The 16,121-nt window shown below is 36.9% G+C and overlaps 1 protein-coding gene across 1 annotated transcript in view; it reads right to left on the reverse strand.

The window, feature by feature from the left end:
* The window catches only part of KMT2E (lysine methyltransferase 2E (inactive)), an 87,562-nt gene that overhangs the window by 9,839 nt on the left and 61,602 nt on the right, over positions 1–16,121 (reverse strand). Inside the window, 6 exon segments of the mRNA XM_027574819.2 lie at positions 614–922; positions 1,240–1,404; positions 10,121–10,219; positions 11,359–11,623; positions 14,415–14,524; positions 15,472–15,589. Of these exon segments, the coding sequence (XP_027430620.2) occupies positions 614–922; positions 1,240–1,404; positions 10,121–10,219; positions 11,359–11,623; positions 14,415–14,524; positions 15,472–15,589 (1,066 nt within the window).

The following is a 16,121-nucleotide window of genomic DNA, read 5'->3' on the forward strand; positions in this document are numbered from 1 at the left end:
TCAGCGATTTCTTCACATTTCTTATAATCTACCTATACTGTGAAAATTGTAGGAAATACAAAGTATAAAGGATAACATATGTAAAACCAATTGTTTCTGTGAAGTGTAAATTTAGTACACAGCATAAAAAGGAATTTTGATAAATTAAAATCATTACATTGTGATCTGCAATTCTAAAAGGAAGTCTTGATATACTGAATAACTTTCGTTAACTGCAAACATTTTTATTAACTGCTTTTACTGTTTTGTGATTCTCAGTCTTAGTTTAAAAACTCAACATGTTAAGTGTAAAAACTATGCCTCTTGTTCTGTTCCTTACGAGATGTTCCAAACTGAATCTTTTTTTTTTTTTAAAGATTTTTTTATTTATGCATTTGACAGCGAGACAGCGAGAGAGGGAACACAAACAGGGGGAGTGGGAGAGGGAGAAGCAGAGCAGGAAGCCCGCTACGGGGCTTGATCCCAGAACCCTGAGATCACGATCTGGGCCGAAGGCAGACACTTAACAATTGAGCCACCCAGGCGCCCCCCAAACTGAATCTTAAAAACACAAATATATTTAACATCATAAGACATTCTCGTTAAAAGTTCCCCTGCTCCTGAAGAGCCCTACCTTCTTAGTTTTCGGGTACTTGGCAGGACATTTAGTAAGTGCTGGAGCTTCAGTTTCGGGAATTAGTTCTGCTAGTGCAGTTTCAGCTTCAGGTTCGATTGTAAGTACAGTGTTCTCAATGTCGTTCTGTTGTGAGGTGACTTCTAGATCAGGAGAAGATGGCTGGATATCTGAGCACATGCTCACAGTCCTGTGTCTCCGGCGCTGTTGTCCAATGTGCGTCCGACTGCGAGAAAAACTTTTCCTCTGTTTAGTTCTATTCACCTTGGCAGGGGGTGGCTTGCTAGCAGTTTCTTCTTTTGCTTGTTCCTAATTCAAAATACAACACAGTGAAACTTTCGATACTATGTTTACAGAAGTGAGAAGCTGAAATCTCAAAGCATTCATCTACTTCAGAAGCTAATTTCCTTAAGCTTATGAATTCTGATAAATTAACAATTTTTTTTTTAGTCTAAAACAAAGCAAGTAGAATCTTATGTCTCAGGTCTAAATTCTCAGGATTTGAAAAATGCTACTGAACAGCATTAGACGTTAAAAGTTCTTTACAGATGCAACTAAATCAGGTGTGACAATTTCATCAGAAAGTGCTCAAGTATGAAAACAAAACTAGACCCGAGTAATGATACCTGCATAACTTCAGCATCGCTGGCAATCTGTGCATCTTTACATTCCGTTTTAACTTCAGTTTTGGCTGTGCTGATCCTTTCCAAAGCTTGTTCTCTTCTTTTCTCTCTTTTTTCAAGTCTGGCAAAAGCTTGCAGAATTGCTTCCATTTTCCTTTCTTCTCTTGTCTACAAAATTTAAATTTCAAGTGGCATGATAAATGTCATTGTGCTGAAGTAAAATTCAGAAGTCCCACTGTTCATGACAAATGTAAAAAATAAATTCTATGATGTCGTTAGCAAAACATTTCTATTGATGATAGCTTGGGGGGAGGGGGCGGTTAACATACTCATTCGAGATACTTCAGAGTCTGAAACATCTCAGGAAGCCCTGTCATTACAAATACATTTCATGAAAGGAATACTTGTTGGATGATTGTCAACGATAAGGATAAAGCAACCCCCCCCCACAAAAGGCATAAAAAACTATCTTGCTTTCCAAACTGAAAATCTTTCTCAATAATAGGGAAGTTAACCCTTTTTAAAATAATATTCAAAATTCCCACATTAATGAATGTTGAAAACATCCCATTCACAGAAACTTAGGGAGTGAATACATTATTGACATGTGGCAGGATATTATAGGGTGAAGTCCTGGGTTCAAATTATGACTCTACTAGTCATTTACTATCTTTGTGACCCTAGGCAACTTAACGACCCTAGTTATTAACTTTTTTGAGCCTCTTACAAAATGTGGATAATAATAATTACACATCACCGAATCGTTACTGAGTTCAAATATAAAGTATCTGTACGGCTTGCCAACAACAGCACTTGGAAAATGGGAGGCGTTCCCGAAGTGTCAATGATTATCTGTACTCTAGCTTTCTTGCCCTCCGTCAGAGTTCTTAGAAGGCATTCTTCTACCCTCTGACCTTCCTGTCTTCCACTGACAGTTTAAGGCAAGAGTTCCTTTGTCCTTCAGTTCTCCTTAGAGAATATTCAAAGCAAAACCCAGAGCCTTGGCCTGATGGGCCTGGCAAGGGCTTCAGCTTTCAACCAGAAACAGGAAGCGCTTCCATGGACTGCCCAGTTCTCCAGATGAAGAGAACCAGGTCCTGAGTCTCAGAGCCATCTGGCTTTCCTCCTCTTGTCAGTGATGTGAGAGAGAAGGGTTAGGAACGCAAGCTCGGGGCTTTAGTCCCGGTAACTATCAGCAGAGGTTTAAGCATTAAGACACTCACACTCTGGAAACTACTGCTTACTATATTTTTTCCTTCATTTTTTAAAAAAGGATTTATTTATTTTAGAGACAGAGCATGTGCACCAGCAGGGGGAGGGGGTGAGGGAGAGGAGAAAGAGTCCACAAGTAGACTACCTGGTTGAGTGCAGAGCCCCAAGTGGGGCTCCATCCCACGCCCCTGAGATTGTGACCCGAGCCCAAATCAAGTGCCAGCTGCTTAACTGAGCCGCCCAGGCGCCCCTTTTTCTTCATTTTTTACACTCAGTAAGGGGACAAACTCCTGTGACGATACTGCTAAGCTTCTAGTTAGTCTCACTCTAACAAGACCTATTATCCTCACTTTATATTGCAGGTAAGCAAACTGAGGTCCACAGAGGTGAGGCTGCTTATTTGTGGACGGACACACACACACACACCTTACTTCCCTTGCTTTGGGATGGGCAGTGGGAACTAAAATTAACAGCACAGGCAAAAGTGGTCAAAACTGGAACTGGAAGTCTTAAACCCCTGTCGTCTCATGGCTCTTTATAAAAATCCTATCTCTGTATGAGGGCTTTTCTAAAATTCTAAGTTTAGAAATCCTAAATTTAGAAATCTGGAGTAATTAAAAAATGATTTTCCAGGGCGCCTGGGTGGCTCAGTTGTTAAGCATCTGCCTTTGGCTCAGGTCATGATCCCAGGGTCCTGGGATCGAGCCCCAAGTCGGGCTCCCTGCTTGGCGGGACGCCTGCTTCTCTCTCTCTCTCTGCCCCTCCCCCTCCTCTTGCTCTCTCTCTCTCTCTCTCACTGTCCCTCTCTCTCAAATAAATAAAATCCTAAAAAAAAGATTTTCCAACCTGCTTCACCTGTTCAACAGGGGAGGGGGTGAGGAGGGAGAAGGGGTTAACTATTGTGGTTATTTTCTCTTTTCAAAAATTTTAAAATAGATCTGACAAAGTACATTTTTCCAAAAGAAACAAACTTAGCAACAATCATTTTATGTATAAAAAATTACCAGTATTTAAGATAGATAGGAATTTATGACAAAAATCTGACATAGTTCAGTATTTACTTGTTTTAAGATGGTTAGAGTGAGGATGAAAGATAAAATTATTTGACATAAAGACCTAAAAACTGAACTCCCAGGGTGCCCTGCTTAAGCATCTGACTCTCGACTTTGGCCCGTGTCACAGTCATGGGGTAATGAGATCCAGCCCTGCTTTGGGCTCTTTGCTGAGCATGGAGCCTGCCTAAGGTTCTTTCTCTCCCTCTCCTCCCTCCCACAGCTTGCACACATGTGCATGCTTTCTCTCTCAAGAAATAAAAAAAATAAAAATACTGAACTCCATGTAAACAATACAATTCATTGACAGTCAAAGGAAAATACTTTTTAGAGATGACTCAATCTTTTTGAGCTAGTCAAGATCTTAAAAAAAACCTAGTCCTGTGCTGCTGAAGAAACCAAAGCCCATGTGTATTATGGACTCATTCAAAGGCAGAGCCATAGTTATTATCCAAGTTTCCTGGTTCCTAATTTACTCTTTCCAGTTAACCACCACTGATACAACATAAAGCAAAACTAAGCGTAACTCTTTACGCATTGACTACAACTGTCAACTGAAAGCACTAAAGAGATATCCTAATACTTTTAATACAGTCTCATCTTAGAAAAACACAAATGTTGGAAATGTAAGCATGCCTTTGATTTTTCTACATGAAAAAATAATCATGAGCACACTGGTCTACTTTTATTTTAAATTCCTTAAGTTTCCTTATGTTCAGTGTTTGTTTCACACTGCATGGAATACATTCGATACACAGTATCTATTTAATGAGTGAAAACTTGCCAATTTTATAGACGTAACTGAAAAATAACCAGTTTTATAGATAGCTTGGGGTAATTACAGGTTGTGCAGGGGATTAGAGACACTAGGAGTCCTAAATAACCCAGCAGACCCTGACCTTTGTGCTTGATACAGTTCAGATACAGCTTAGTGCTAAGACCTGTGTATTCTGTAACCATGACTCATTATTCCAAGCCCATGACCCAACCTCAGAATCACTATTATCTGAGCTGAGCAATCATAGAGCTGATACAGAATTAGAATTAGACAGGTCTGCCTTTCAGGAATACTACATTAGCACTTGACATATTGTTAATGCTGGAGTATTGGGTGCTAAACTGAACTATGAAGGATCCCTGATAAGATCTATCCAACAGATTCCTTTTATGACATGTATCTTTAGTTTATGGTCTTATAGAGCAAATATAATAGAGTACTTTAATTCCTGTAAGCAGAAGAAAGTCTGGGACTTTATCACTTGAGTAGGCATTTTTAGTATTTTTGTTTCAATTTTGTTCTTCTGTATATAAACACACTGGAGCACCAATCTGACTTGAAATCCTATAACTTGATATACTTGGAAGAGACAATGAAGATCTTGTCTAAGCCTCCTTTCAATAAATGGTGGGGTCCATATAGTTCAAGGGTGCATAATAAAGAACACCTATTACAGTTTTATACAATACTGCAACTGAAAAAATAAACTCCAGAGTAAATTGTTGTAATTTATCCTATAATTAGAGATAATGGTACTTTTTCACTGAGCAAAAACAAGCTGATGCACTGTGGGTGCCCCACAGCAGCTTTAGAGGAAAATGTGCCTCGTAGGAGAGTGAAAGAATTGGGAAGGAAACAAAATGAAGACCTCTAGGGACTCACGGTTTATTTCTTTCTACCTTGCTAATGGGCAGAAAGTGGTTCTTGAAAGAAAAAACTTGCCTTTTAAAGGAAAGGGAACCAGCAGGGTCAGCCTGCCAAATTACCCTACCCACAGCCTTGAAATAGAGAAAGTAAGAGATTCCTCACTCAAATAACTTTGCTTATCCTCTTGAACAAGAGTCAGTCTTTTAAAAAATGGTTAAGATTACTAATTACCAATAGAATAATTCCAAAATAGTAAGTATGTCTTGTGGGGTATCCCCATTTCTTCTCTACCACATGATGATTCAGTTTATCCTCACACACTACTTCCTCTTTGATATTTCTTACTCCATGCATGCCATCCTCCATGAAAGCTTCTCCAGAACCTGGCCGCCCAGTACCTCAGCATATAGCAGACACTCACAGTTTTGTTAAATGAGTAAGAATTGTTTATATATTATATAAAGCACATGTCACTGTTATGTGAAAGCATGGAATGAAGTATTTTAACAAGAATTTGGAAATCGAATTTCTTATAAGGCAGCTAAATCTGAATATCCTTGTTTGAACAGAATACCAATAAAAATAAATGGGTTCCCTTTTGCTATTCAATACCATAATGTCATTAATCATTCATCTTTGGAAACACAATTCCTAAAACTCTGGAATGAGAGAAAATGGGAACCTCTTTAAGAAAATTAAAATTAGTAACCGACATAAACTTAGTCATGTTATAAAATTGATCAGATGGGTGATATATTTCACATATCCTCAGATGACTTTCCTGACAAGAAATTTATCCTAATGATATCTTACTATTAAAATTTCTTCTGCATCTTCTAAAGCGATCTTCTAAGTCAAGTTACTTCCTAGAGACATTAGGAACAGCAGGATTCTTTCTAGGCTTTTCCCACAGGATGCTTGTTCCATCAAATAAAAATCTGTAGAATGTCAAAGGTGTCACCACAAACAAGTTGCAAGGGTGTCTAAGTTTATGAAATGGTTTCATAAACAAGAGTAAGTTTTTAAACACACCCGTGTGTATACTGGGAAACTTAAAGTTGGGGACCTGAAGCACTGTTCACTCAACTGGCCACAGAGCTCTTTTTTCCACAAAATGTCTTAGAGTTCTGTGGAGTAATTTCTGGTGTGAAGGATGAGGGATAAGAAAATTATGGAGACTCCTGCATCCTGGCAAGGCCTCCAGGACACTACCTGGCCTATAAGGAAGCTTCAGTTAATTCACACTTACAGGCTTACCTGTATCTCTACTTACATGGCTGCCAGAAATATTTAGTAGGCTCATTTACTGACCATGTACTTCATAAAAACCAGGCATATTTTTTTCCCTAAGGAGCCCCAGATTCTCACCCTTATGTAGTTCATATCCCAGTGATATATACACTTAATTCCGGATTTTCCTAGCTGCTTGACAAGCATCTCACAACCTGGGTGACCATCTTTTCATACCCTTCTTGTTTCTTAAAATTTTTTTTAAAGATTTTATTTTTCATTTATTTGAGAGAGAAACAGAGCGAGCACAAATGGGGGATGTGGCAGAGGTAGAGGGAGAAGCCGACTCCCCGCGGAGCAGGGAGCCCTACTCAGGACTCAATCCCAGGACCCTGAGATCATGATCTGAGCCGAAGGCAGATGCTTAATCAACTAAGCCACCCACGCACCCGTTTCTTAAATCTCTATCCTCAGAAGTGTGAAGGCCTCCTGAACGACCTTCCCTGGATTCCAGTTTAAGCATTCTGACTACAACATACCATCAAATATTACCAAGACTATATATATATCCCCAAGGTACAGTCTTTCCATAATGCCACAAAAAATTATTTTGAAAACAGAGATCAGAAGATACTTTAGGAAGTTCTTTTCATGCCATTATAAATGGGGGGACCCCGCAAGCCTCCTTTTTAATTTAAATCTTTCAAAAGCTTTATGTTTTAATTGATCACTTGTTTAACAAAACACAGTGAGCTTCCCAATATAGCCCCTTGCCACACACACTCTACCTCTGACAAGGTTATGGCCACCTCACCCCACTTCACCTTACCTACTACTGTGTACCTGGGGGCATCCAACTCAGTAGTGCCCTGGTTTTGGAATCAGGTGAGTATCAACAGCCTACTGTATTTCAAGTGCTGTAGCTTAACTGGATTGATTGTAAGATTCTCCAAAGTCAATTCCAACCCACTGCCAAAGAAGTATTTCTTAAAATGTCAATAACCATCTATTCAGTTCTATACTATTCAGGCACAAATTTGCTTTTGTAAGTAGGTAACAACTTCTTAAGGGGAAAAAAATGGAAAAGGAAAATGTTAATAAAAGAACAGCTTTCTATTTGGTTATATAATAATTTGAATAAACATTCTTCCATGAAATCTTTATCATTCAGCATTTCATGTGATCTGCTAGCAACCAACCTTACCTCCCCTATTCCCCTCAAAAACAGCCTAAATAATCCCAGCCAAGTAGGATTTATCACTTTTATAACCCCCTCCAGGCTGTTTTCCCTATGGGCTATTACCACATTTCTTGCTGCACTGTAACTGTTTCTGTAAATGCCCCTGAAAGCAGAGACATTGTCTTATCTTCCAACTTCACCAAAAAGAACAAGCAAGCAACCAAAATAATACATCCACTGGTGCAATTTTTGGGAAACTGAGCAAAATGCTAAATATTAGGTTGTGTATGAAAGCTATTTATGTAGGTAAACACTATCAACAGTTAAAGCTATACTACAAAAGGATGGGCTGAAATATATTTTAATTTGGACATTACATGGTATTTATCTGGGAGGAGAGGATGACTAACTCCTTTTATATCCCAATCTCATAAATATACAAGAGAACTAGTATCTATTATATCCACAATGATTTAAAGTCTGTCAAAGAAGGAAATTTCAATCAGTTTAACATGTTTCTCAGGAGTTGTCCTTAGTCTTTCCAACTACTAGTGTTAACCTAACCAATACAAGAGGCAGACACCAAAGGCTGATTAATATTCAAACTTTTCAAAACCAAATATTTTTGTTCCTCACAAATACTAATATGTTGGCAGGGGTGGGGGAGACCACGCCAGTTGGCTTGAGAATCCTAGGATGCATGCTTTCGCATTCTGCTTATTTGAGTATATCCAAAAATTCTGTAACTGAGATATCAAAGCAAATGTACCAATTAGAAATAGTAACACTGCAATGATTTTGAGAGCTACAGGTCAAGGAGCAAATATTTTTAAGTATTTATTTCATATCCCTTCAAAATACCAGACAAATTCTAAACACTGACACTTTTCAAGTTTTCCACAATTTACGTGAATGAAAAATACCCAGCTGCACAGCAACCTTAGCAGATAATAAAATGAATATGCTCAAATGGACACAGAATTTGATTATATTAATTTATTAACTATATGTAATATATAAATAAAATATATTAATAAATATATTAATATTTAATTAATACAGCATACTAACAGGTAAAATCAGGACCAAAAATGGACCAAGTAAGCCTTTTTTATCTGTCCAAAGTTCTATCAGCAAAAGGGTATTTCTATTTTCTTCTGGGATCTGAAAATGAGGATGTTCTAAGTTCCCGATTTTCTCAGCATTAAAAGAGATGTTTTTAAAGTAGCCCTACAGTCATAAACTTTTTTAAAAATGCAATCTGAGTAAAATTATTGAAGGGCATTAAACTTTTTTTTTTTAATCTCATGATTTTTTTCAAAGCAGTTATTACAGCCCTTCAAATCTCTTGTGAAAGGGGTTCCTCCTACCAGACACATGCCTCATCCAAAACCCAGTGATACTCTTAATTGGTTTTGCACTGCTGTGGCTATTGTGGAATGAATGGGCCAATACTGAAAATCTAGTCAAGAGAGGGCCACAGGTAATTTGGGTAGACACAGATAATTTAGATGTATCCAGATTCTGAAAAGGGTTCAAGAATTCTCTTTAGGTTTAGGAAAAAAACTCCTCTAACCAACTTCCTTCAGTACTTTCTCCTATAGAGTTTTTTAAACATCACCCCGTCCCCTCAGAGCAGTGTCTCTGAAATCCAGAAGCTGTGAAACAGTTCCACATGGCTCTCACAATTCTGAACATCAACAATGAAATAATGTTACAGGAATGACCATCCAGGCAATATAACAGACTTACATTAAGTAGGCCTACAATGACCAAATTCCAAAGATCCTATCCCTCCCTTCCCTAAGTATAGGACACCTGAGATTCCATGGAATATAGCATGAAAATCACAGATAGGAAACAAGGAAGCATACAAAATAAAAGGGAGTGGGGGAAACCCATACTAAGATTATTAATTGGTGTATAAAATAATTTTCAAATCTTTGGGCAAACTATACCATAATCCTTACTTAACTGGTCTAAATATTATAGCCATTGCTAAATTAACATGGATTTCTAAGAAAATACCTTGTATTATTTACTTGCAAATGTCTGTATAAAAAGTAGAACAAGGAACATAAATATTAAATGCATTTTAATGAAAACCTTATTTTATGATATCAGTATGAATACAGACATAGTAGCTACCAAGAGTGGGGGTTTTTTTTACATAAGTCATTTATTTGGCGCTGTTATAAGCTTTAAAATTCCATTTTTGCTTTACATTAAATTACGAAGAGAAAAGATACATTTCACTAATGAAAGACATTCTGAACAGTAATTCTGGCATTAAAATTTATTAATAGTTCTCAGCTTCAAAAATGTTAAATGTCATACATTCTAAAATTTCTAATGAACACACATAAAAACAGGGAAGATTCGTGCAAGTTACTTGAATGGTAATAACAAAGCCAAAGAGAGATGCTCAGTGGCACATCATGTTTGCTAACTTGAAACAAAGAACAGGGTCAAAACTCTCCTAAAGGCAGCAACAATTACTATGGGACAAGCAGCTGTCACCAGCCCAAGAGACAGCATAAAGCAGCTACTGGCTTCCCAACTTACCATCTTCCTTTTCCTCTCTGCAATCTGCTCCTCCGATTCCATTTCTACTTCATTGCTAATGGGAGTTTTTTCTTCTATGTCATCAATAAAATCTGGTTCCTGAAAGATGGAAATGACTGCTTTATAAAAGAAACTACTATTTCATCTACAAACTAGGGACACTGAACTATTATAAATGCCTTTCAACCACTACTAACGCATTCAACACAGCAAAAGTACAAGCCTACTTAAATCCATTTCAGAACTTTAAAACTGGTTTTAAATCAAGAAAAATTTCAAAATTAAGTAATTTTGCTTTTTAAAGTTCTAGTCAATAATGTTATTAGTAGAGCTCACAAGGTCAAATATGGTAGCATAGCCTTCTGTTTATATTCTTCCCAAAACATAAGCATATAAAATTACTTCATAAAACCTGGTGCCTAGAGATACCAAGTGCTCAATAAATGTTTGTTCAATTTAAAGCCTATGGGAAATTATCATTAAATTGATTACCGAATTACGGAAGATGGGGTACTGGAGATGAGTGAAACCTTACTTACTTTTCATTTTAAATGGTCCCTCCTAACTTCCATTTATGTAGAGGGCATCGCTGGCAGGGCAGACATATGGGCCAAACTCTTCCCCCAAAATTATCTTATGTGTTAAGAGAATTTTCTCTGAAAAATCTTCTCTCATCCTTATAGAATTGATTTAATTATGCCCCAAATGTTTAAAAAAAGGAAATTAAGACTTTAAATAAGAACACTTATTACTGGGGCGCCTGGGTGGCTCAGTCGTTAAGCGTCTGCCTTCGGCTCAGGTCATGATCCCAGGGTCCTGGGATGGAGCCCCGCATCGGGCTCCCTGCTCCGCGGGAAGCCTGCTTCTCCCACTCCCCCTGCTTGTGTGCCCTCTCTCGCTGTGTCTATCAAATAAATAAAATCTTAAAAAAAAAAAAAACCCAAAACACTTATTATTAACCTGAGGACAATACCATCTGGGAGAAGTTTTTAAATTACCCAGTTATAGAAAAATCTTGTTTGTATTCAATTCTGCAAGGACTTGCTGGCTGAGTTGTTTAACAAGCTTAACAAACACCGCACAAATTCTACTTGTGTTTCATATTTCTAAGTACTTCATTAAATAACAGATTTAACTTAAAAAATTTAAACCATTTTACATAAAAAAGAGGTTAAAATATGACAGATTATTTTCTTTTGCTGACTTCTGTTGAGAATCAGAAGAGCACAGCTCAGTACCTGATTATTTGATACCGACAGTCTCAATGGAGAAAGCTTTCTCTGTTTAGTTTCTGGGCTCTTCATTTTGTTGGCTGTTCCTTCACAATCCAAAGTAATATTCTGATTCTGCGTATCTTTTTCTTTTGAAATATCCTTTTCTTTTTTTCCTTTTTTCCTTCTGGTCTCGTAACCACTATTGATGTTTTCCGTGGATTCAGAACTACGTTTTAGAACAGGGCACTCTGGATTTTCTTTGAGGCATGCGCAGTCCACCTTGTACTTACTGGAAAGATAACCAGTTAAATATTTATTTAAGACACAAACTGCAAAATTTTCTAATCCGTTTTAGGCTGCAACTCTAAAATTGTATGCTACTACTACTACTTATAAGCAATCCTTACTTTTCACTCATTTGCATTCCCGTGGTAACTATCACAAAAGAAGCTTTTTCCCCCTCATTTAAAAAACATAATCATTACAAGTTGATTTCTGGGGGCGCCTGGGTGGCTCAGTTGTTATGCGTCTGCCTTCAGCTCAGGTCATGATCCCAGGGTCCTGGGATCGAGCCCCGTATTGGGCTCCCTGCTCCGCAGGAAGCCTGCTTCTCCCTCTCCCACTCCCCCTGCTTGTGTTCCCTCTCTCACTGTGTCTCTCTCTGTCAAATAAATAAATAAAAATCTTTAAAAAAAAAAAAAAAAGAAGTTGATTTCTGACCCAGTTATGGTCTAGAAGAAAAAAAAAACTCAATAAATTAAAATTGAGTCCTTTTAAGTAAAATGATTCTTTGGCTCACATTAAGGCAAAAATGGTATTTACTTCAGGGGTCCCAAGCCTTAACTATGTCTTATACTTTAAGAAATGACTTCAATGACCAGCTGTCTTTAAAAAGCCACCTTGAAAAAAGGTGAAGTTATGTTTCCCATTGCCCCTCTTAAGTGTTCCCTCTTTCAAATGGACACTTGAAAAATAATTGCACTCTCATTTTCACTGTAATTATTACTTCCACCATACAGAGAAGATTAAAAGTGCAGAGAGGTTCAGTATTTTGTCCAAAGTGACACAGTTACTAAACGGTTGGGACAGCCTTCAGGTACAGGTCTGTGTGAGTCCAAAGCTCACACTTTTCATCTCTTCAGTATTTCTTAACTCTGCCCTCCATATCCCTACCACGATCATTTAGTTTCTCTCCAGGACGCAGGCAAAATGCCCAAACCTGAGTTAAACAGTAGAAGCCTCCCATTTTACATGTTTTAAGTAGTTTAATGTTTGTTCGCCATAAAAATAATTTACTTTCCAAAGTTTCCAATACTGCTCCTTACTCATTTTCAAGATTAGTACAAGTCAAACTGGCTAGAATCTGTGAATCAGGGATAGAACTCAAAAACTGATGATCTAATGCCCCCCCTCCCCAAATTAGGTATTACTAGAAACTAGGTTGAAACTCTTTCTAGACGTTTTCTTTGATTGTAGTATAACAACGGCAAATAATGATGGCGAACAGCTAATGTTTATTAAAAGCACTTATTTTGTGCCAGGAACTGTTTTAAATACTCTACCTATCTTAAACTCACTGAATCTTCAAAACATTCCTGTTAGGTGAGTATCATTATTCTCCTATTATGATATAATGAGATGAAGAATTGGTCCAAAGTTACATAGCTAATAATAAGCAAGCAAGCTAGGATTTGAAACCAGTGACATTATAAAAAGCTTATATTCTTAACCACTTATGGGAAACAGTCTTTCAAAGCAATGAGCAAAGAGCCATTATGCTAAATTTTCCACCATGTGGGAGAAAAGGGGCTAACAAGGTAATGCTTAAGCTACACTAAATTTGACTCCCAACAATCAAGTAGAGATGCACAGTGCAGGAAGTGGAATTTCACTGACAGAAAACAAACTGGGCATGTAAAACTTACTCATTTAAATAGGTTACCATACAAAATTTTGAAAATAAAATACAGAACAGGAGGAAATGAATTGAAATGCTTATAACCAAATAGACTACAGGATACAAAAAGAACCATCCCCCTCCTTCCCCCCCCAAATCAGAAAAAGACTGTCCAGCAGGAAAACTGATGATGAATAAACAATTCATAAGAGAGGAAATCCAAATGACAAATTAATAATGCAAAAAGATCCTTGGGCTCACAAAATAATCAAGGAAAATGATAATTAAAAACATAAAAAGATACCATTTCACATGGATTAGCATCAGTTTTTAAAAGTTGTAAGGAAGTGGAGCAAGGAAGAAGGGTGTGAGAACAGAAACTAGTCATCACCTCATGTCTGGTAGACACTTGAGGCCGTGCGCATCCTAGAGCTGAGCAAGCACACCCCTAGATTCCTTCCCACAGAGAGCACATGTGCCCACAAAGACATGTTCAAAAAGTCATAGGAACAGTTTTGGTAAATCTAAAGATCCAGTAAGAGGGATGGATCAATGCCATCGGGAGTGAAAATAAATGAACTAGAGCTACACAGAACAACAGAACCAAATCTCAAAAGTAATGAATGAGAAAAGGTGAAAGCAAAACACTACAGAATATAATTTACAGAGAATTTAAATGGAAGTTTTTATGCTCAGAATTAACTTTATTTCCCTAGTGTTTCAGAACAACAGTTCTCAGAATTTCCTTACAGGACTCCAACAAACCCTTTCAATTTATACTGCAAAGAAAATTTACACAATTTCTTTTGTTTGAGGGCAAAAGTGAAATTATCCATTCACACTGATCAGCCAAATTAACTGTAAGACTAAAACCGTACCCCCTAAAATACCAGAAAGAACAAATTCTCAGGTAAACAAGGTCAGTGTTGTATGGCTGAATTAGGACTACCTTTTTAATTATAATTACTATGATCATTTACATTACAATAATAAAGTTTGGAAAAGAACTAAGTAATAACGCTTAGTGGAAGTTGACACCAAAATGCTTCTTTTCAAGTACATTTCATTGCCTCATAATAAATACAAATAAAAAGCTATGAAAGTAATGACAATACCTCGATTTTTAAGAGGACCTTAAGGAACCATTTCAAAACAGATAACATATTTAGAAACTTGGACTTACCAATTCCCATAGTCAAAATCAAAGGCAATAGTTATTTCAGTTCCCTTTGGAATACTCTGTACAGAATAAATGTAAAGATGTATGGTTCCATCTTCAATTTCATGCCTCACCTGTTAGTTAAAAGAACAATTTTACATCTTTATAAATTGTTCTCTATCTTTAGAAGCACCTCATCCTGCAATTTTGAAAACTTTTCAAAGTGATTCATGAGTACAATGGGAAAAATATGCAATTACAAGACTTGTAACTATAAATTGGTGGTAGTTGCAAGTACAGTGATGCAAACTCTACAGTCCACCATGTAGCATTAAAAAGCAAACACTACACTTCATTGACTGAACAATGCATATTTTTCCCCCCTTAGTATCCCTGAAATTGGGATGTTATAAGGGATGGTACCTTCGATTTGATGACATGAAGTCATGAGTAATGGTACAGTTAACACCATACTTATACTGTTCTAGGTACTTCACATATATTAACTCCTGTAGTCCTCTTAACAAGTTTTTACAGGTAAAACAAGCACAGGCAAGGTTACAAAGCTGGTTCGTCAAAGAGAAGACATGAATCTACAAAGTTCTGGTTTCAAAACCTATACTCAACTGTAGCAGTTATAAATTTAAAATGTTTATTTTGGTGTGTAAAAAAAAAAACAAAACAACAACAACACACACACCAAACCAAAACCAGAAATACTTTAGGCTACAAATTAAAAAAGTTTTATAAAAAATTTTATAGTAGCACACATATAAAATCTACTTTAGCTTTCAGTTTTGTCATCTATCTTGATCCAATCAGATCATGTATTTGACCCATAAATAGAGCTTCAGAAATAAACAGAAGTCCAGTATTTTCTTTTACAAAGAACATCACAATTTCTTCAATGTGCAAAGTCATTAAGACCTCACAGCCCAATATCACCTAATTTTTCACAATGGAATCACACTGGACAATAATAAAATGCATCAATGGTTAAAAAGGCGACCAGATTTGTTTGATACTTGATTCCATACATCCTCCAAACCCCTGCCTCCCAAAAAGATTTCTGTAAGCTTACCTCTGCATTGGGTGTACAAGAACGCCTGATGAACCGAGCCTCATTCCCAAAAGTCCTTGCATCAACACACATTTCTAGCCCGTGAAATTTAGAATAAAATAAAACAAAAGGATATGGTCTACAAAGAAAGAAATGCATTATAAACATTAACATATTAACAAACTTCTAAAAGATTCAAAGTAAATAGTGAAGCCAAGATTTGAATACAGGCAATCTGATACCAGAACCTATTCATTAAGGGCTAGTTCATGCTAATTAGATTTTTACCTGCTCCAATAATCTTATTGAAATCAAAGGTAATTAAGTGAAGGTGGAAATTCAAATTTACAAGGAAAAATAAAAAGGGAGTGACTACTGCCTTTACAGAAAGATTCATAACTGGATGCCTTTAAATCCTTATTTCCTAGTGCACTTAAGTTTGATTTATAGCACTGTTTCAAATAAAATTTGTATGTAAAAGAGACGTATTCTTGAATATCTTTCAAATCTTAAAAACTCAAGTTATAAACAATACTTTTAATAATCATATAGACTGAGAATGTTATCTCTCTAGAGATACCAACCTATTTCCAGACCTCAGGGAAGCAATGGGTCACAACATCAAATCCCCACCAAAATCACAAACCACAGAAGAGGCTCCAGAGCCATTC

Source organism: Zalophus californianus, chromosome 12 (genome assembly GCF_009762305.2).
Source record: "Zalophus californianus isolate mZalCal1 chromosome 12, mZalCal1.pri.v2, whole genome shotgun sequence".
In the NCBI taxonomy this organism is placed as follows: Eukaryota; Metazoa; Chordata; class Mammalia; order Carnivora; family Otariidae; genus Zalophus; species Zalophus californianus.